Source organism: Oryctolagus cuniculus, chromosome 21, assembly GCF_051225735.1.
Source record: "Oryctolagus cuniculus isolate XC-2025 breed Fujian yellow rabbit chromosome 21, ASM5122573v1, whole genome shotgun sequence".
NCBI lineage: Eukaryota > Metazoa > Chordata > Mammalia > Lagomorpha > Leporidae > Oryctolagus > Oryctolagus cuniculus.
Genome location: NC_142887.1, coordinates 20,629,954 through 20,651,670, shown reverse-complemented (window position 1 = coordinate 20,651,670; position 21,717 = coordinate 20,629,954). Strand labels below are relative to the sequence as shown.

Below are 21,717 nucleotides of genomic sequence, written 5' to 3'. Positions count from 1 at the left end.
AGGATAGCCCAACTCCTTGGGCCCCTGCACCTGTGTGGCAGACCTGGAAGAAGCTCCTGGCTTCTGGCTTTGGATAGGTGCAGCTCCAGTCATAGCAGCCATCTGGGGAGTGAACTAGCAGATAGAAGACCTCTCTTTCTGCCTCTGCCTCTCTGTAACTCTGCCTTTCAAATTAAAAAAAAAAAAAAAATGACAACAACAGGTACAACTGGGGCTAACACTGTGGTACAGTGGGGTAAGTCCCTGCCTGTGATGCTAGTACTCCATATCAGAGCACTGGCTGAAATTCTGGCTGTCCCGCTTCCAATCCAGCTCTCTGCTAATGCACCTGGCAAAGCAGCAGACAACAGCTCAAGTACTTGGGCCCCTGCCACCCACATGGGAGACCAGAATGGAGTTCCTGGCTTTGTTCTGGCCTAGGCCTATTGTGGCCATTTGGAAAGTGAGTAGGCAGATGGAAGATCTTTCTGTCCCTCACTCTGTCCCTCTCTGTCATAATGCATTTCAAATACATAAAACAGATTTAAAAAGAGAGAGAGAAGAAAAGAGAAAAGAAAAAGAAGACAGGCACCCAGACTGGCTAACTATGGAATCCCCAAGACTGGGGACAGTGCAAACTATTCAATAAAGGCTGGTAAAATGATAGACACACACACACACACCCCTGAACCAAATAGGAAGCCAAGAGTTAAACCACTCTGCAAATTCCACCCTACCCTATTGAAGCCCTACTAATAATGTGGATGTGCTAGAACTTTGCCCCAGAGGATCTATTTCCGACACTAGAAAGATATAGTCAATAGCTTTAAAAGTTATGTCCCAAAACTAAGGGAACTTACCTCCTAGATGAATGGGATGGTCTACATTCATCCATTTGGATTTGGGCAAGGCCACCAAAACCCCTTTCTCCCTCTTCATTAGCTGCATTGTAATGGTGTCACCAACAACATACTGGCGAGATTCTGTGGCAACAACACTGAAACACAGACAATCAGATGCAGCAAATCAAGGAGTTGGCAAATGGGGGTCTACTCTATTAAATGTCTCAACCTCACCTCTTAAGATCTTTCTTATGCACAGAACTGTAACAGATGGGACATTTACTCCATGTCTTCTCACTCAGTGAAAGATAGTGCAGGATGCATGCCCAGCAGAAGATGTGCCCACAACGGGTTATCTTGGCTGCAGTAGGTGGGTAGAGGCATATTGGGCAAGATGGCACTTCATGGCTACAGATGCGCTGAAACAAAACATAACCACAATTTCACTGCTCTCAGAAGTGACTAGAGAGGAGTCAGCACTGTGGCACAGCAGATACAGCCACCGCATGCACTGCTCACGTCCTATATGGGTGCAGGTTCAAGTCCTGGCTGCTCTACTTCCAATACAGTTCCCTGCTAATGTGCCTGGGAAAGCATCAAAGAAGATGGCCCAAGTGCTTGAGCCCCTGCACCCACATGGGATACCCGGAAGAAGCTCCAGCCTCCTGGCTTTGGATTGGCCCTGCTCCACCCATCACAGCCATTTGGGGAGTGAACCAGTGGATGAAGACCGCTCTCTCTCTGACTCTGCCTCTCCAACTCTGACTTTCAAATAAATAAATAAATAAATCGTTAACAAAGAAATAAAAAGAAGTAACTACAGAGTGTGTCAAACTTAGAATCTCTCCTCTTCCATTTCCTTTCAACACATCTTCAAAGAACTATTTTAAAATGCAGATGTACATAAGTTCTTCAAGCAAATCATTAAAGAAACTATAATAATGGTTTAACATGAAGTATTTTTTACAGGTATTTTAGCTGTTCCATATTAACAAAAAAAAAAGACGGAAATCACTATATAATGCTACTTACAATGACTTAATATGTACACACACCTAAAGGCATAAAATGATCTAGAAATAATCTACCAGTAATTTCCAACAGGAGTTAGCAAGACTTTTTGCTTTGTATTCTGTGAGTGTGTGTGTGTGCGCGCGTATGATTTATTATCATTTTCCTTTTGAAAAGCAGAAAGACAGAGCAAGCTCCCATCTACTAGTTCACTCCTCAAATGGCACAAACAGCTACAGCTAGGCCAAGCCAAAGCCAGCAGCCAAGAACTTCATCCAGTCTCCCACATGTGGTAAGGATCCAACCAAACACCTGAGTTGTCAAGTGCTGCCTCCTAGGCTGCGCACTAGCAGGAAGCCAGGACTCAGACATAGGCATTCTGATAAGGGATGCAGGCATCGGAGGTAGCAGCTTGACTGCTGTGCCAAACACCCATCTATTTTTTAGCTAGCTTATTTTTTGTAAGATATTTTTATTTTAATTGAAAGGCAGAGTTACGGACAGAGATGCTCCATCTGCTGGTTCATTCCCAAATGGCCACAATGGCCTGGACTGAGCCAGGACAAAGCCAGGAGCCTGACACTCCTTCGGGTCTCCCATATGAGTGACAGGTGTCCAAGCATTAAGGCCATCTTCCCATGCTTCCCCTGGAGCATTAGCAGGGAGCTGGAAAGTAAGAACAGCCAGAACAGGACCTGATGCCCATATGGGATGCCAGTGTTCCAAGTAGGAATTTAACCTTTGCCACAATACTGGCCCCTATTTATTTGAAAGGGGGAGAAAGAGAGAGAGAGAGAGAGAGAGAGAGAGAGAGAGAGAGAGATATCAACCGACCTTCCATCTGCTGGTTCACTCCCAAAATACCTACAATAGACAGGAACTCTATCGGGCTCTCCCACATGGTTGGCAGGGACCTAAGCACTTGAGCCATCATCAACTGCCTTCCAGTAAGTCCATTAGTAGGAAGCTGGATTGGAAGCAGAAGTGAGACCCGATCCCAGGCACTCTGACATACTATATGGGTATCCCAAGTGGTGGCTTAACTACTATAACGAATGCCCACCGCTGTATATTTTTTTAAGACCAATGCAGTTTTATAGTCCTTCTATGTCAGTCTCAGATGAGTTTATGAATTTTCACAGTAATGCCAATCTAAGCTTTGCATTTAAAAGACCTCACTCATTGGTGGGGGAGGGGGGGTAGTGTCTATCATCTTGAAAGGTATTTTACATCGATATCCTATTAGGATCAGCAAGGGGATACCTAGAGTTTGTAACTTCAGTGGAAAACAAATGCAGGGGCCGATGCTATGGCACACTGGGTTAAGCTACTACCTTCAGTGCCAGCATTCCATATGGGTACCGATTTGAGTCCCAGCTGCTCCACTTCCAATCTAGCTCCTTGCTAATGTGCCTGTGAAAGCAGCAGATGGCCCAGGTCCTTTGACCCCTACCATGCACATAGGAGATCCAGAAAAAGCTCCTGGTTTCCAACTGGCCCAGTCCCAGCCCTAGCAATCATTTGGGGAATGAACCAGAGGACAAAAGATAGGTGTCTCTCCTTCTCTAATTGCCTTTCAAAAAAATAAATTAAAAAAATTATTTTAATTTAAAAATGTAGCTGTGGCTTTGATAGTACAGTTGTGTGACTCATTCACTTACCACAAAGCTGAGGCCTAATTTGATACTGACTACTACAAATAGCTGCCAATGAGGCAATGTCCATGTAATGAACCCCAGCCGGGGTAAGGAGGGTAACTGGTATCCCTCAGAGTCCCCAGTTATCACTTTCTAGGACAGAGGAGCTGGGAAGTAGGACCTCTTGAACATATTCAGGTAAGATCCTTCTATATCCCATCACTGCAGGGCACTGCCAACACACAAAGAATTGCAGGGAGAACCAACAACTGACTTCTGAAAAACGTGTGCAATAGGCAGAAAAAGGTGTTGGCAGCAAACAATGCCAATGGCTGCTATGTCACTACAGCCCCTTTCTTTAGTTCTCTCTCATACTAACAGCTCACAAGTTTGGCTGAGTGACTTACCACTTGTTCCACAAAGTCCCAGTTGACTAAGGTATCAGGATCAGCAAAATGAGCTGTGTAGTCTTGGTCTTCAGACACCACAAATTGGCAGCTAGAAACAGGGAGGAAGGCAGAGAAAAGGCAAACTGTCAGAACCCACTAACGAGCCTTTTGCAGAAATTCATCACCTGTTCACTTAGAAATCACATGCAGGTCACTGGCAACCCTGGACCACAAAGCACAGTACTATAACTTTAGCCGCAGCTCTGAGCTCTGGCAGGAATCCAAAGGCTCAGCAGGAAGAAATATAATCCCACAACTGTTTCTTTTGCTTCCAAGTCCGGCTACATTCCCTCTTAGTTTCCTCTGAACTAAAATTAACCTACTTTGTGGCTCTATCAACCACCAATAAGCCAAGCACCCTCCCTCTCTCTTGGAACCCCAGAACATGGCTAGGCTAGTATTTAAGATTAATAATTGTTCTGAGTCACTCTCAAGTTTATACATAAAATACAAATTGGTTACTTCAGTCTAAATCTGAGGTCAAATTTTGCATTTTGATTAATGCCACAAAAAAGGAAGCAAAGTAGAATCAGTACTTGAGATATGAACACCAACTGTCTCAACTTGTCATTAAATTCTCCTTTTAAGAAAGTTTCTGGGGCCGGCACTGTGCCACAGTGGGTAACACCCTGGCCTGAAGCGCCTCCATCCCATATGGTGCCGGTTTGAGACCCAGCTGCTCCACTTCCGATCCAGGTCTCTAGTATGGCCTGGGAAAGCAGTAGCTCAAGTCCTTGGGCCCCTGCACCCACGTGGGAGACCCAGAAGAAGCTCTTGGCTTCGAATCAGTGCAGCTCCAGCCGTTGCGGCCAAATGTGGAGTGAACCAGCAGATGGAAGACCTCTCTCTCTCTCCGCCTCTCTCTCTCTGCCTCTCTCTCTCTCTCTCTCTCTGCCTCTCTCTCTCTCTGCCTCTCTCTCTCTCTGCCTCTCTCTCTCTCTCTCTCTGCCTCTCTCTCTCTCTCTCTCTGCCTCTCTCTCTCTCTCTCTCTGCCTCTCTCTCTCTCTCTCTCTGCCTCTCTCTCTCTCTCTCTCTCTGCCTCTCTCTCTCTCTCTCTCTCTGCCTCTCCCGTCTGTGTAACTCTGACTTTAAAATAAAATCTTTAAAAAAAAATTTCTTGGGGCTGGTGCTGTGGTGTAGCAGGTAAAGCCACTGCCTGCAGTGCTGGCATTCCATATGGGTGCCAGTTCCAGTCCCATTTGCTCTACTTCTGATCCAGCTCTCTGCTGTGGCCTGGGAAAGCAGAAGATGGCCCAAGTCCTGGGGCCCCTACACCCACGTGGGAGACCGGAAGAAGCTCTTGGCTCCTTGCTTTGGATTGGCATAGCTAAAGCCATTGCAGCCAACTGGAAAGTGAACCAGCGGATGGAAGACCTCTTTCTCTCTGCCTCTCCTCTCTGTGTAACTCAAGTAAATAAATATTTAAAAAAAAAAAAAAAAAAGTTTCTTGGGGCCGGCATTACAGCATAGCAGGTTAAGCCTCCATATGGAGGCCGGTTTGAGACCCGGCTGCTCCATTTGATCCACCTCCCAGCTAATGTGCCTGAGAAAGCAGCAGAACATGGCTTAAGTGCTTGGGCACCTGCATCCACGTGAGAGATGCAGAAGCAGCTCCATGTTCCTGACTTTGGCCTGGCCATTGTGGCCATTTGGGAAGAAAACCAGCAGAAGATAGATCTCTAACTCTGCCTTTCAAGTAAACAAAAAATACATCTAAAAATAAATAAATAAGTTCATCCTCATTATATAGAAACTAATTATCTCACAATGATTAAACAATTATGCTCAAAGGTCAACAGCCAAAATAAGATTAAAATCTGGGCCCAGTTCTAACCGTTTCTTTTACTTCATCATGATATTAAAGACATTTATGTAAGCAATGTAGTCTTTAAAGTACCAAGGATATCCACAGGGAAAGTGAATGACAGGGAGGGAGAGGGAAAGAGAAAAACCAGAGCAATTCCTTCTCTAGCTCTCTCCCCTAGTTTAAAAGAAGCTTCCTCACAGCATCCAGCTACCTAGATACTCAGCCTCACCATTCTGTCGGAGCAGCAATACTCACTTGGCCTGTAAAAAGAGTTCCTTGTTGAAAGGCTTATGTCCCCACTTGTTCCTTTTACCCCAGCTGCCATGACCACTGCCTTCAAAGTGACCCGCTTGGCCACGGGGCTCAAAAGTGAAATTCAACAAGTGGTTCAGGTTGATCTTCTTAGGACCAGAGAATTGGGCAGGGCTAAACTCTGCCCGTTGAGCCTCTGCTACCTAGAGAGAATGAGAATGAATCAGATTATTTCACATGAGGACAACAGCAGAAACCAGCACAACTCCTACATGGCTTAAAATATTTAACTAAATAAAACAGGCTTAAAGTAAACAATCTTCCTAGGAGGTGGTAATACAATAGCCTACCCAAGGTCTGGATGGCAGTGAAGAGAAAAAGAGCCTTTACCATACAATTACTTAAACTGTTTAGTCTGCTCTAAGTGGCTATTAACCTCGAAATGACAAAACCTAGCACGAACCCTCTAGCTATCTTAAAGCACAAAGGCACACATACTGGATTGCTCTTCAGACAGTTCCACAGGACTCCTATACCTTCACTCTTGTTAATATTTGGTTTGTTTCTAGCAAAGGGGATTTGTAAAGCCACAATCTGGAAGTAGCCTGCAGTCTGACATTACTAACTACCTTGGACTTCTGGATTCCAGAGACCTTCCCTCTGAGATACATACTGTTATTGTTAACTAAAATTGTTAACTAGGGGCCAGTGCTGTGGCGCAGAGGGTTAAAGCCCTAGCCTGAATCAGCACCGGCATCCCATGTGGGCGCCGGTTCTAGTCCCAGCTGCTCCTCTTCCCATCCAGCTCTCTGCTATGGTCTGGGATAGCAGTGGAAGATGGCCCAAGTCCTTAGGACCCTGCACCTGTGTGGGAGACCTGTAAGAAGCTCCTGGCTCCTGGTTTCAGATCAGCGCAGCTCCAGCCATTGCAGCCATCTGGAGAGGGAACCAGAGGATAGAGGACCTCTCTCTGTCTCTACCTCTCTCTGTATCTCTTGTCTTTCAAATCAGTAAGATCTTTAAAAAGAAAATTGTTAACTAAAATTGCAGTGCAATAGGGTTAGCCACCACTTGCAACACCAGCATCCCATATCAGAGTACAGGTTCAAGTACCAGCTGCAATGCTTCTGATTCAGTTCCCTGCTAATGCCCCTGGGCAAGCAGCAGATGGTGGCCCAAATCCAGGGGTCCCTGCCACCCACAAGGAGACCTGGCCCAGCCCCAAAAGCTATCTGGGAAGTAAGCCAGCAGATGGAAGATCTCCCTGGTATTCTGTCTTTCAAATAAATCAATCTTTGAAAAAAATAAATAAATAAAACTGGGGCAGGTGTTTGGTGCAGCAAGTTAAGCCACTGCTTGTGATGCTGGCATCGCATAACAGAACATCCACTTCTGATACAGCTTTCTGCTAATGTGCCTAGAAAGGCAATGAAAGAAGGCTCAAGTACTTGGTTCCTTGCTACCCATGCAGAAAGCCAGGATGGAGTTCCTGGCTCCTAGCTTCTGTCTGACCTTGCCCTGTCTGTTGCTGCCATTTGGAGAGTGAACCAACAGAGGGAAGGTGTCTCGTCTCTGCCTTTCAAATAATGAATAAACCTGCACCTGCCTCTCTGACTGTCAAATAAACAAATTTTAAAAAACTGATAGAGAACATGTAGGGCACACATGTTACATCTAGAAATAAACCCAACCAGCAGATTCAGAAACAGTTTAGAACATGACAAGAAACCATCCATATGAGAACTATAGTTGCCCACAAAGATGGAAGAAATCACATCAGGGAATATTTTGGTCCCCTTAACACACCCAAACTGAAGTGGTACGGAACCAAGCTATAAATCAGCTGGTGCATTTCCCAATCCCACTTCCCTTTTAATGTTACAAATATTCCGCCACATCACATTAGTATACTGCCACTTTAAATGACTACATACCATTACATTATATGGGCTGAGTCTATTATATGCCAATTGTTTGAGGCTTTCCCACCCCAACAAAATAATGTAATAAACACATTTTTGGGTGGCTCTTTGGGTACAAATGCTTGGGTACCCACATTTCTTTTGCAAGTGCAGGAGGAATTATTGGATCAAAGGAAATAAAGATGTAAGGCTTTTCTGCTTAATAAAATTTGGAGATTTTTAGTAAGCAGCACTTATACCTACATGGGATGGCAAAAGATACCTTCCATCCCAGAGGCATTGAATACACCCTCTGAGATATTCCGAGCATATAGATTCACAGTATATGACCTTTGAAAATGTACACAACTAGTAACTACCGCAGTTTAACAACTTCCTTTTTTATCCCAATAGATCTTGGAGCTAAGCCCATATTCTGTTTATGAAAGTCACAACAGGAAGTCCAGAACTCCCAGGTCACCCTTTTGTCATCCCCCAGACTCTCATCACCATATGGCTCCAACCTTCCCTAGTTACCACAAAGCCCCAAACTTAGATCTAAGATCAATTAACCTCCGAAATTCTCACTCTTGCACCTTCACCTTGTCACAGCTGTCACCTCACCTTGCCGTCAATGTCACTATTACACCAACCACTGTAAATCCCGACTATCCTTCCAAAACACTGACCTCTCAGCTCTCTGATCTCCTTTCTTCCAGTCAGCTTGCCCTGCACCCTATCTTAACCATCTACTCCTACAGTTTACCTTCCAGAGCTATGCTGACCAATATAGTAGCTACTAGCCAGATGCTGCCATGGATGAACTATAGTCTGTGATACATGGTCAAATTACATTTTGGATATACTAGGTCAATTAATTTCATTTGATGCTGGTATTGTGCAGATTAAGCTAATACTTGCAATGCCAGAATCCCATATTAAAGTGCTTGGTTCAAGTCCCTGCTGACCTACTTCCAATCCAGTTTCTTGCTAATGTACCTGGGAAGGCAGCAAAAGATAGCCCAATTACTAGGGTCCCTGTCACCCATCTGGGAGACCAGAATAGAGTTGCTGGCTCCTGGCACAAACTGATCCAGACCTGGCTATTGCAGTCATTTGGGGAGCAAACCAGAGTATGGAAGATCTTTGTGTGTCACTCTGCCTGTCAAAAAATGAAGAAAGGAAGAAAGGGAGGAAAGAAGGGAAAGATTTAATGGGCCTATTCAAGGAAAAATCTTTCATTCATAAAATATTTACTTCTCACATATTATACACCAATGCCACTCAGGAATTTGGAATATAACATTGAACACTGTCCTTTTGGTGCTTAAATTCTAGTTTGAGACACAATAAACCACAATTTAATAAATCTGCTGGTGAGTGCTTACTGATTTTAAAAAAGTAGACTGAGGGAAATGAATAGATACAATGAGTAGTTTCACAAGATGGCTAAGGAAAATTTATCTGAGGGAGATGGATTTGAGAAAGACTTGAAAGAACCCAAAGGAGCACACACTATGATTTCGGGGAAGAGTGTCTCAGTGAAAAGGCCAAGAAGGGGGCCAGTGCTGTGGCATTAACAGGTAAAGCCACCATCTGCAGTGCCAGCATCCCATGTGTGTGCTGGTTCGAATCTTTGTGGCCAACTGGGGAGTGAACCAGTGGATGAAAGACCTCTCTCTCTGCCTCTCCTTCTCTTCATTTGAAAGTCGGAATTACAGAGAAAGGAAAGGAAAGAGAAGGGGAAGGAAAAGAAAAGAAAGGCAGAATTACAGCGAGGCAGAGCGCGATCTTTCATCTACTGGTTCACTCCCCAAATGGCTGCAATGACCGGAGCTGGGCCGATCCGAAGCCAGGAGCCAGCTTCTTCCAGGTATCCTACATGAGTGCAGGGGCCCAAGGACTCGGGCCATCTTCCACTGCTTTCCCAGGCAATAGCAGAGAGCTGGATCAGAAGGAGAACAGCCAGGTCACACACTAGCACCCATATGGGATGCCGGCACTGCAGACAGCGGCTTTACCTACTAAACCACAGTGCCAGCCAGCCCCTTACAGTCATGTTTTTAACCTACATATTCCAAAGTATACCTACAGTTCACAAGTACTACATAAATTAAGGTACCTCAAATTTTCCACACTTTCTCACAACCAATGGTTATTTAAATCTATGATTTTTTAAAAAAATTTTTTAAAGGCAGACAGAGAGATACACAGAGCTGGAGATACAGAGACAGAGAGATCAATCTTCCATTGGTTGGTTCACTCCCCAAATGGCTGCAATGGTGCCAAATGCCTGGAATTCCATCCAGGTCTCACACATGGGTGGCAAGGGCCAAAGTACTTGAGCCATCTTCTGCAGCTTTCCCAGGTGCATCAGTAGGAAGCTAGATTGGAAATGGAGCAGCTGAGACTCAAACCAGCACCCACATGGGATGCCGGTGTCAGAGAGCGGCATAACTCCAACCTATAATTATGATGGCTTCTTCCTCTAATTTTTACAACTTTCAGGGAAAGAAGGCAAAGTTCAGAATCTAGTTATTCCTCAACTAGTCAAGACTGTTCTGGTTATCTATTCTTCTACCTCTTGCTCTCCTCATTAATTACTGGTAAACTGAGGAGGAAAAGAAAAACTCAAATCTCATGTTTCTTATATTCTAGAAAGAACAACCTCCAATTCCATACCTCATCTCGTCTTCCACCATTAAAAGAAGAGCTAAAGAGTTTGCTGCTGCCGCCACCCCTTTCAGGAGGCATCTTGTTAAAAGTTTTGCTTTTCTGTGAACTGGGGCGACGGGGCTGGTTGCTAAAATTTTCATTTTTGGGGTAGGAAGGTTCACGTTTGCGATTATAACGCTTGGATCCACTCGAGTTCTTTCCATCTGAAAGCAAGAAACACAAAATTGTTAGTTAAGATATGACAGAAATGGTCAGCTAATCGCTCTCTACCTCCCAACAAAACATATTTAAACAAGGTTAATAAACCCTTCTACAACCTCCAAGAAATCTGGCTTGGGACTGAGAACTAATGCTTTGAACAAGATAACACATAGTGAGGTGGGGTCTTTGTTTTGTTTGAAATGACAGCCTAAGAAGTCTCTCCCTCAGGAAAAATACAACACAGACCAAATCACATAGATTCTCAGTATATAAGTCTTTTCCATAGAGCTTAATCACTGCTCTTGTAAAAGTCCATTCTGATAAAGTAACAGGAAAATAAACAGCCATTCTATATTTGGGCAAAGTATTTTATCCTGAGATAAGACATTATTACCTTTAAATTACTTTTAATTACTAGAACACAGCCAGATTTTATATTCTAAGAGACTGGCCCAAGCCTTGGCAGATAATCAAGCAATATAAAGGCAAAACAATGTATTTTACATTCTAGAGGCCAAATAAATTAACAGAAAAGAGGCTAAGCTCTAATAGCATATTAGATCAGCTTGAACTATATGCTTTTTAAAATTATTCTTAGGGCTGGCACAGTGGCATAGTGAGTAAAGCTGTCACCTGCAGTGCCAGCATCCCATATGGACACCTGTTCTAGTCCTGGCTGCTCCATTTCCGATCCAGCTCTCTGCTATGGCCTGGCAAAGCAGTGGAAGATGGCCCAAATGCTTGCGCCCCTGCAACTGTGTGGAAGACTGGGAAGAAGCTCCTGGCTTCAGATGGGCACAGCTCAAGCCATTGCAGCCATCTGGGGAGTGAACCAGCAGATGGAAGACCTCTCTCAGCCTTTCAAATAAATAAATCTTAAAAAAAAAAAAAAAAAAAAAAAAAAAACAAACAAACAAAAAAAAACACTATTCTTGGGGCCGGCGTAGTGGCGCAGTGGGTTAACCCTGGCCTAGAGCACCACCATCCCATATGGGCGCCGGTTCTAGTCACAGCTGCTCCTCTTCCCATCCAGCTCTCTGCTGTGGCCTGGGATAGCAGCAGCAGAAGGCCCAAGTCCTTGGGCCCCTGCACCTGCGTGGGAGACCGGGAAGAAGCTCTGGCTTCAGATCAGCACAGCTCTGGCCACTGCGGCCATCTGGGGAGTGAACCAGCGGATGGAAGACCTCTCTCTCTGTCCCTACCTCTCTCTAACTCTTTCAAATAAATAAAATAAATCTTTAAAAAAAAAAAAAAACCCTATTCTTGATTTTCTGATTACTCCTAAAGAGTATGTATCTGGGGTAGCACGGTAGCACAGCAGTTGAAGCTTTCACTTGCCATACTGACATCCTGTATCAGACTGCTGGTTCAAGTTCCAGCTGCTCCACTTCCGATCCAGCTTCCTGATAACATGCCTGGAAAGGCAGCAAAAGATGGTCCAGGTATTGGGCCCTGCCACCCATGTGGGAGACTAGTGTAGAGATCCTGGCTCTGGGTTTTGGCCTAGCCCTACCAACTGCTGTGACCACCTGGGGAGTGAACAAGCAGATGGAAGCACTCTCTGTGTGTCTCTCTTCTTCTGTCACTCTGTTTTACAAATAAATAAAATTTCTGAAAAACATACATGTTCAATTTTGACAATATAGAACAATTTACAGTTGCCAGTGGGGTGGGCATTTGGCCTGGTGGCCAAGTTGCCAATTAAGACACCTCGTCCCATCTTGAAGTACCTGGTTTTGATACTTGGCTTTAAAAATAAAATTCCCAGTATCACAGAACATCAAGCTATTAATATTTAGTTTCCTTTTAGTCTCCACTTTATACACTTAACATCTTTAAAAAAAAGATTTGAAAGGCAGAGTTAGAGACACACCAAAAGAAAATGAGAATGAAAAGAGGGAGGGAGGGAGAGAGAGAACGAGAGAGAACGAGCGAGCGAGAGAACGAGCGAGCGAGAGAGAACGAGCGAGCGAGAGAGAACGAGCGAGCGAGAGAGAACGAGCGAGCGAGAACGAGCGAGCGAGAACGAGCGAGCGAGAACGAGCGAGCGAGAACGAGCGAGCGAGAACGAGCGAGCGAGAACGAGCGAGAGAGAACGAGCGAGAGAGAACGAGCGAGAGAGAACGAGCGAGAGAGAACGAGCGAGAGAGAGAGAACGAGCGAGAGAGAACGAGAGCGCGCGAGAGAGAGCGCGCGAGAGAGCGAGAGCGCGCGAGAGAGTGCGAGAGCGCGCGAGAGAGTGCGAGAGCGCGCGCGAGAGTGCGAGAGCGCGCGCGAGAGCGAGAGAGAGACTGAGAGAGCGAGAGAGAGACTGAGAGCGAGAGAGAGACTGAGAGAGCGAGAGAGAGACTGAGAGAGCGAGAGAGAGATTGAGAGAGCGAGAGAGAGATTGAGAGAGCGAGAGAGATTGAGAGAGTGGGAGAGAGATTGAGATTGATTTTTTGCTGGTTCACTCCTCAAATGGCCATAAAGGCCAGGCCTGGGTCAGGCCAAAGCCAGGAGCTTCACCAGGGTCTCCCACATGGGTCCTGGGGCCCAAACACCTGAGCCATCCCTCACTGCTTTCCCAGGTGCATTAGCAGGGAGCTGGATTGGAAGTGGACCAGCTGGGACTTGAACTGGCATGTCCATATGGGATGCTGGTGCTGCAGGTGGTGACAACCAGCTATATCACAACACCAGCCCCATATACTTACATTTATATAAAATGACTAGCACACAAAACATGCTGTCTTATTACTTCATGAGCATCTGCATGCATTTCCAGTGTTCAAAAGCATGAAAAATGGCTATACTAACTACTATTAACCATGCTCTTGTAAGAGTCAATCTCCTACTGCTGTTACACCTAGATGACATCTGGTTTTGATAGTTTGATATTATGGGAATATAGCCTCTTTTGAGAGGCTATCCAATTAATTATGTGAAATGTTTAAAGTGGAATTAACAGATAAAAGTATGATCACTAAAGCCTTTTATACATTCTTAAATTGCTTTCCAGAACTGTTATACCAATCAATTTATATCCTAATAGCACCATAAAAACAATGTCTGGTTCACTACATTCTTGTTAAACCTGAGCTGAATAAATTCTCTTCAATTACAGGTTCAAAACGGTTTCTCACTTTAAATATGAATCTCTCTGATAACTATCAACAGCTTTTTCAATCTGGTGGTCATGTGTATTTCATGAAACGAGCCTATTCGCATTCTTTGTCCCATTTTTTTCTACTGTAGATTCAAAAACATTGGGGGGGGGGTCCCAAATTGAATACAGAACCCTGGTGAGAAACACTTAAATGCCAAAGTTTACCAGCTTAAAATAAAAAGCAAAATAAAACCTGAGCACCACATATAACTAAATAACTTAAAGAGGTTCACAAATAGTCCTTGGCAAAAAAAAAAAAAAAAAAAAAAAAAAAAAAAAAAAAAAATCCATTGAGTTTATCCTCAATGGGGTAGTGTTAATTTACAAAGTTACAAGATCACAGCATGAGCCTCAGTTGGATCCAAATCAGATTTTCCCAACAGTTTAATCTTGTTTATAAAAAAAAAAATGTAATTAATAGAAACATGTCTGGAAAGGAACCATACCTGGCTGTTAACAGTAGCTTTAGGAAGTGGAATTGTTCATTTTCATCCTTTTACAGTTATTCATAGGAATCACCAAAATGAGCTTTTAAGGGATTCCACCCCAAGATTCTGACCTAAACATACATAATTATTATTTTCTAGACTTATTATCTGAGTAATTTAAAAACCTGCAGGTACTTAGAAAAAATTATTTCTTGTCAAGTAGGATCATCAGTTTACTTTAAAGAAGACTAAATAAATTAAAGGTGAAGTAAAGTTTCTGAGAAAAGGAAATGTGAGTTAATAAGCCAGAGTCTAAATTTTGAAAGCACTCACCTCACGGGATGAAAAATATGCTATCTTCTCCAAACCTAACCAACTATACCTGGGACTCAAGCCGACGGTCATCTGACATGACAGCAGTGCAGACAGAATAATCAGAAACTTGGCAGGAACCGGTTCATGCCTACCAGTAATCCTTAAATCCCAGTTACGGATAGTAAGCAGTTTCATCTAAAGTTAGAATTTAGGGGCCCCTGTTGTGGCACATCCTGCATCACAGCTCAAGTCCCTGCTACTAATCCAGCTCCCTGCTAATGCAACTGGCAACGCAGTGGAGGATGGTCCAAGTGCTCGGGTCCCTGCCACTCACATGGGAGATCCCAATGGAGTTCTTGGCTCCTGGCTTCAGCCTGGCCCAACCCCACCTGTGGCAGCCATATGGGAAATGAATCAGCAGATGTAAGATGTATGTCTCTGTCATTCCGTCTTTCAAATATTTTAAATAAATGTTTTAATTAAAATTTAAGAACCAGACTTTCACCTATGATTTCAATTAGCAATAGTTAAGTGTCAAACATAGTACACTGGTAGCAACACAAAAGTTGGAGCTCTAGATCTTACACATACAGGGGACAGAGTCCCACCCAATTCTACCAGTGAAAAAGAACTTCTTTCCTGCTCTGTCTTCCTTAACCCTATTCCACTCTACCTCATGAGAACAAATGAGGTCTTAAGGGGACTGGTACAAGAAAATGCAGGCCGGCTGTGTAGCACAGCAGGTTAAAGCTCCAGCCTGAAGCGCCAGCATCCCACATGGGTGTTGGTTACAGTCCCGGCTGCTCCTCTTCTGATCCAGCTCTCTGCTACGGCCTGAGAAAGCAGTGGAGGATGGCCCAAGTTCTTGGGCCCTTGCACCCACATGGGAGACCAGGAAGAAGCTCCTGGCTCCAGATCAGCTCAACTCCAGCCTTTGGGACCATTTGTGGAGTGAACCAGCAGATGGAAGACTTCTGTGTCTCTAGCTCTCTCTGTAACTGTATTTCAAGTAAGTAAAAATAAATCTTTAAAAAAAAAACTCATGTTCTTCAAACATCATTAGCTATGACAGTTTCCAATGATCCCGCATTTGACCCTGCCCCCCCCCTTTTTTTTTTTTTGGACAGGCAGAGTTAGAGGGTTCACCCCCCAAATGGCCACAACAGCTGGGGCTACACCGATCCGAAGCCAGATGCTTCCTCTTGGTCTCCCATGCAGGTGCAGGGCCCAAGTACTTGGGCCATCCTCCACTGCTCTCCTGGGCCACAGCAGAGAGCTGGACTGGAAGAGGAGCAACCGGGACAGAATCCGGCACCCCAACCAGGACTAGAACCCAGGGCACCAGCACCACAGGCGAAGGATTAGCCTAGTGAGCCGTGGCGCCGGCCAACCCTGCTTTCAAGACAGGACATTCTCAAGTGTGCACAGGTTAGGTAAAACCAGAGTCCCCAGGCAAGGGCTTAAGAAAGTCAACTGGCACTCACAGCAGGAGGGTTTTCATTTCCTATGACCACACTGGCAAGGAAGCAGCTTCAGGACATGTAGAGTAACATATCTCTGACGGACAGTGAACTGCTCACTTCAAGAACAAATTACAACAAGTAGCCACTTAAGTATTCATGATATTAGTTGCTAAAATCAACTCCCTCCTGTCTTCCACTCACCTAAGGCTATGAAGTAAGCAACTAGCTCTTATCTCTAGGTCCAGACAGCTAAAGACTAAAGGTACTGTCAGAGCTGGGAAGCAGAGATAAAACTCAAAATACTGTTTTGAGATGCTTTGTATACAATTTGCCAAGTTACACATGCAAATAACTTGGGTAGAATTTGTTCATGTTTCTCTAATAGCAAATGAGATGATCCACTTTAGATATTAGAAAACAGATAAAAATCAAGTTCTGAGAGAAACATTCTAAGGTAAAGCTTTAAATCTCAAGAACGGTGCTTTGCAGTACTGGCTGCATGCCAAATTCATTTACAAACTTTTAAAATTACAAACACCCAGGGTCGGCGCTGTGGCATAGAGAGTAAAGCTGCCACCTGCAGTGCCAGCATCCCATATGAACGCTGGTTCAAGTCCCAGCTGCTCCTCTTCCGATCCTGCTTTCTAATATGGCCTGGGAAGGCAGAAGATGGCCCAAGTGCTTGGGCCCCTACAACTCCCTGGGAGACCCAGAAGAAACTCCTGGCTCCTGGCTTTGGATCAGCCCAGCTCCAGCTGCTGCAGACATTCGGAAAGTGAACCAGAGGATGGAAGACCTCTCTCTCTTTCTCTCTCTCTCTCTGTGTAACTCTGCCTTACAAGTAGCAGGTAAAACCACCACATAAAGTATGGGTGCCAGTTCGAGTCCTGGCTGCTCCACTTCCGATCCAACTCTCTGCTATGGCCTGGGAAAACAGCAGAAGATGGCCCAAGTGCTTGAGCCCCTGCAACTGCATGAGAGACCTGGAAGAAGCTCCTAGCTCCTGGCTTCAGGTCAGCACAGCTCTGGCCGATGCATCCAATTGGGGAGTGAACCAGTGAATGGAGATGCCTCTCCTCCTTTCTGTGTAACTCTGCCTTACAAATCAAATTTTTTTTTTTTTTTAATTTTTGACAGGCAGAGTGGACAGTGAGAGAGAGAGACAGAGAGAAAGGTCTTCCTTTGCCGTTGGTTCACCCTCCAATGGCCGCCACGGCCGGCGCACCACGCTGATCCGATGGCAGGAGCCAGGTGCTTCTCCTGGTCTCCCATGGGGTGCAGGGCCCAAGCACTTGGGCCATCCTCCACTGCACTCCCGGGCCATAGCAGAGAGTTGGCCCGGAAGAGGGGCAACCGGGACAGAATCCGGGCCCCGACCGGGACTAGAACCCGGTGTGCCGGCACCGCAAGGCGGAAGATTAGCCTAGTGACCCGCGGTGCTGGCTCAAATAAATAAATCTTAAAAAAAGAAAATCAAACCATGTTTCTAAAAGCAATGATATTATTTTAAAAAAATTACAAATCCAGTATCCAAGGGCCCCACCTAGTCCTAAAGAACCACAAAGAATTGCTAGAAAAGGGCCCCATACATCCCTATTCTTAAAAAAGACCCTCAGGGGGCCGGCACTGTGGCAGAGCAGGTTAAGGCACCTCCTGCGGTGCTGGCATCCCATATGGGCACCAGTTTAAGTCCCAGCTGCTCCACTTTTCCATCCAGCTCCCTGCTGATGCACCTGGGAAGGCAGAGGAGGATGGCCCAAGTCCTTGGGCCCCTGCACCCAACGTAGGAGACCCAGAAGAAGCTCCTGGCTTCAGCCTGGCCCAGCCCCAGACATTGCAGCCATCTAGGAGAGTGAACCAGCGGATGGAAGACCTCTCACTCTGCGTCTCTGTCTTTCAAATAATTTTATAAAAAAAGGTCCTCTGGAGATTGAGGCATAGCCACAGCTAAAAACAACTGCCAAGACACATTCCAAAATGGACAGGACAATTAGTTAAATGGCTTAAGTCCAGAACTCAGGATCCCAGAGTCAAAGAATAAGAGACTTAGAAACTTAATCCAGTCTTAGTTCCACATTCTTTAAAAGATCTCTGCCAAGTTAACAGTAGGTGTATCTCTATTTCCCACATTACCAAATTAAAGGCCACAGGTTTTTCCCCAGTTATTTGGCATCATCAATATTTCTAGCTCTAACTCCGACAGGTGGCACAGCCCAGAGGTCAGAACACGAGCCAGGAAGTTTCTGCTGCTGATTCATGCTGTAATCACAAGCAAGTTGCTTACCCAACATCCCGAGTGGTTGACAAAGAACTTCAGGAGGGGCAAAAAAAGGCCTTACTACATAATCAACTGACACCAAATTGAATCCAGCTGAAATTAGTAACACTCAATGAAAGGAAAAGAAAGCTGATACCATGAATGATGTATATGCCAGCAAGTTACCTGCTTGCTGTTTATTAATTTGTGAATATTTATGAATATTGCCTAGGACTGCATAAGAATTTACTAAGAAAAGCCACTAACACCTCTAAGCCTTAGTATTCTTGTCTGTAAAACAGAGCTAATACTTTAACCCTCCTTCCTCATACAATCATGAAGATTAAGAGCAAACTTCAGTAAAATGCCTACCATAGTTGACAGCTATCATTTGAAAGCCTGGTTTTTTAACAAATACCCATTGTTCCTGTCAAGAGCACCCACGGGATTTCCAACATGCTAAGCCGTATAAATCAAGACTCCAGCCAACAGACCCTGAAACCCTGTAACTTCAGTGGTTTTACTGAAGCTATAAATCACCTCACTTTTCAAAGCCATTAAAACCTGCATGTCCCTTTACAGCTCAGAATCGTACTCCAAGGCAGATTACCACTAGTAACCTGGCTTCCGATACCAGAATACAGAAGAGTGTCAGGACAGTGCCTCGTACCACCAACCTCAAAATAACTGCTGCATAACACCTGACCTTCCCTTAACCTCCACAGCAGGATCATGCACCCAGGGGGATGGGGCAAGCGCCTAGTTCCAGCCAGGATCCGTTGTTTGCCTACGAATTGCCTAGCCTCTGCCGTGGCACTCACTGTTGATCTTCTTAGAACTGCATTGTAGCCTTACTGGAGTGAAGCTATAGAAATGCACCCAAGAAAAGAAATGTTACGTAAACATTTAAAGCAATTAGCCAAGGTAAAAAGCTGCTAGAAAGATCAAGAAAATCCGAATAGTCAAAATGTATCTATTTCCGGTACAAATGAAGGGCAAACTTAAGCCAGCAACAGGAACAAAGGCTCAAGTACATTAACCACATAGCTAGGAAGCAAACGATCACTTATGACATGGCTGAAAGAAAAACCAGACGGTTTTCTTTTTCTCACACAAGGTAGGAAAACAGAAAGGGAATTAAACACTCAAATATCAAAAACTTCTTGACAAAAAAAAAAAAAAGGCAACCTGTCTTTCCACCTCACCCTTCATATTCTTACCTCAACTCAGTACTTTGAAATTCAAGAGGGCCATACAACATTTTCCAGCAGAATCAAGTATATCAAGTTATGAGTGAGTTTTTAAAATACTGCACACACCTTTCTATGAAATTCTGCAGAATCTGAGTCTACCCTATGGTTAGAGCAGCAGTCTCAAAGTCACAGCATTTGAGGGCTAAAATCCCTGTCACAGCACCACTGGTCTAAGCAGTGATGTTGAGGTGTATGGCTACCCTTAAGCCCCAGTTTAAAATCAGTCAATTTCCTACTCTTTCCTTTCCTACTCTGTCTTTTAACTAGTTCCTAAATATGAGCAGTTCTAAATAAAGACAGTGCATTTTGGTTGAAGTATTTAGCTTTAAGTCCATCCTTCCTTGCTACGGAAAGAGAGAAGATAGAAAAGCAAGCATGGCAAGGGCAACTGTGCTCAAGTTTATGACACACACATACTAAAAACACACTAATGCCACTTGCGTATTTCAGACAACCTAAAACAAGTGCTCTGCAAGAATTACTCCTTCCTCAGAAACTTTCAATTAAAATAGTAAACAGGGGCATTTGATACAGAAAACATGTGCTGGGACATCCACATCCCACATCAAAAATATCTAAGTTCAAGTCCTGGCTCTGCTTCTGATTCCAGCTTCCCACTGATGTACACCCCGTGAGGTAGCAAGTGAGGGCTCAAGTGGTTGGATCTCCTGCCACCCACAAGGGAGATCCCGAGGGAGCTCCCAGCTCCTGCCTTCACCCTGGCCCAGCCCTGGCTAACCCGGCAGATTAGAGTTCCGTCTCCCTGTGTTTTTTTTTTTTTTTTTTAAAGGTGTGTGTGCACGTGCGTGTACAAATCACTGATCTAATCATTAACATACTGTATTCATGTATTGAAATATCACACCATAAAACACATAAATATGCGTTACTATGCGTCAATTAAAAATTAAACTATGAGGGCCAGCACTGTGGCGAATCTGCCACTTGCGACATTGACATCTGAGTGCAGGTTCAAGTCCCAGTTGCTCCATGTGCGATCCAGCTTCCTGCTAGAGCACCTGGAGAGGCAGTGGAAGATGGCTTAAGTACTTGGGCCCCTGCCACCCTGCAGGAAGACCAAGATGAAGTAAATAAATTTTTAAAAATTGAAACTATGTGTAAAAAGGTGAACAAGCATCTTCCACACATTTTATAGTACTTAACGTATTTTAAAAAGAACTAGTTTAGGCCGGCGCTGCAGCTCACTAGGCTAATCCTCCGCCTTGCAGCGCTGGCACACCGGGTTCTAGTCCCAGTCGGGGCACCGGATTCTGTCCCGGTTGCCCCTCTTCCAGGCCAGCTCTCTGCTGTGGCCCGGGAAGGCAGTAGAGGATGGCCCAAGTGCTTGGGCCCTGCACCCCATGGGAGACCAGGAGAAGCACCTGGCTCCTGCCATTGGATCAGCGCGGTGCGCCGGCTGCGGCCGCCATTGGAGGGTAAACCAACAGCAAAGGAAGACCTTTCTCTCTCTCTCACTGTCCACTCTGCCTGTCAAAAAATAAAAATAAAAAAAAAGAACTAGTTTAAGTAGTCAGAATGGCAACAATTAATATTTATTCTATACACATCTGTTTGAAATGTTAAGACTGACAAATATTTGCTTTGGTCAAACTACAAGAGAATTCTGTTTCATAATTAGTTCCACCACGGGGCCGGCGCTGTGGCACAGCAGATTAAAGCCTGCAGTTGACTTAAAAAGGAACCCCAGGAAAATTAGTCGAGAGTTCAGATAGTTGGAGAACCAAATCCTTAACAGAGTATCTGGGAATAGAATGCAAAAGTCATTTATCACCTATTCTGGGAAATATTCAGACCACTAAACCAGCTCAACAGTAGCTGCTCCATATCCTTAGAAGGATCTGAAAAAGCTACACGTGTGCAAAGCCCCTAAGTCCACATACCGCTTCCTGACGTCACCTGAGCCCACACTACTCTCTGCTTAGGTATTTTAAAAATTTATTATCGAGACACCTGGTCACCACCTGAGTTTCACAAGCGCCCTCTGGAAGGCCTCAGCACACCAGTGAGTGCGCTGGGCAGGCCCAGCAGGAAACTGAAGTCAAGTCAGTAAGCCTTTTAAGTCAGTCTTTCAGAGTTT

General features: G+C 44.7%; 1 protein-coding gene across 5 annotated transcripts in view; it reads right to left on the bottom strand.

Annotated features, from left to right (window-relative positions):
- The window catches only part of RNF10 (ring finger protein 10), a 41,444-nt gene that overhangs the window by 18,142 nt on the left and 1,585 nt on the right, over positions 1-21,717 (bottom strand). For all 5 annotated transcript variants that reach the window (XR_011385226.2, XM_070066003.2, XM_070066004.2 and 2 more), the window contains exons 2-6: positions 10,561-10,757; positions 5,981-6,180; positions 3,877-3,967; positions 1,056-1,240; positions 840-976 (exon numbers count right to left, since the gene is read on the bottom strand). Coding sequence is in view for 4 of the 5 variants with exons in the window: in XM_070066003.2 (XP_069922104.1) it covers positions 840-976; positions 1,056-1,240; positions 3,877-3,967; positions 5,981-6,180; positions 10,561-10,757 (810 nt within the window). In the remaining variant the exon portion in view is untranslated. The remainder of the gene's footprint in view (positions 1-839; positions 977-1,055; positions 1,241-3,876; positions 3,968-5,980; positions 6,181-10,560; positions 10,758-21,717) is intronic.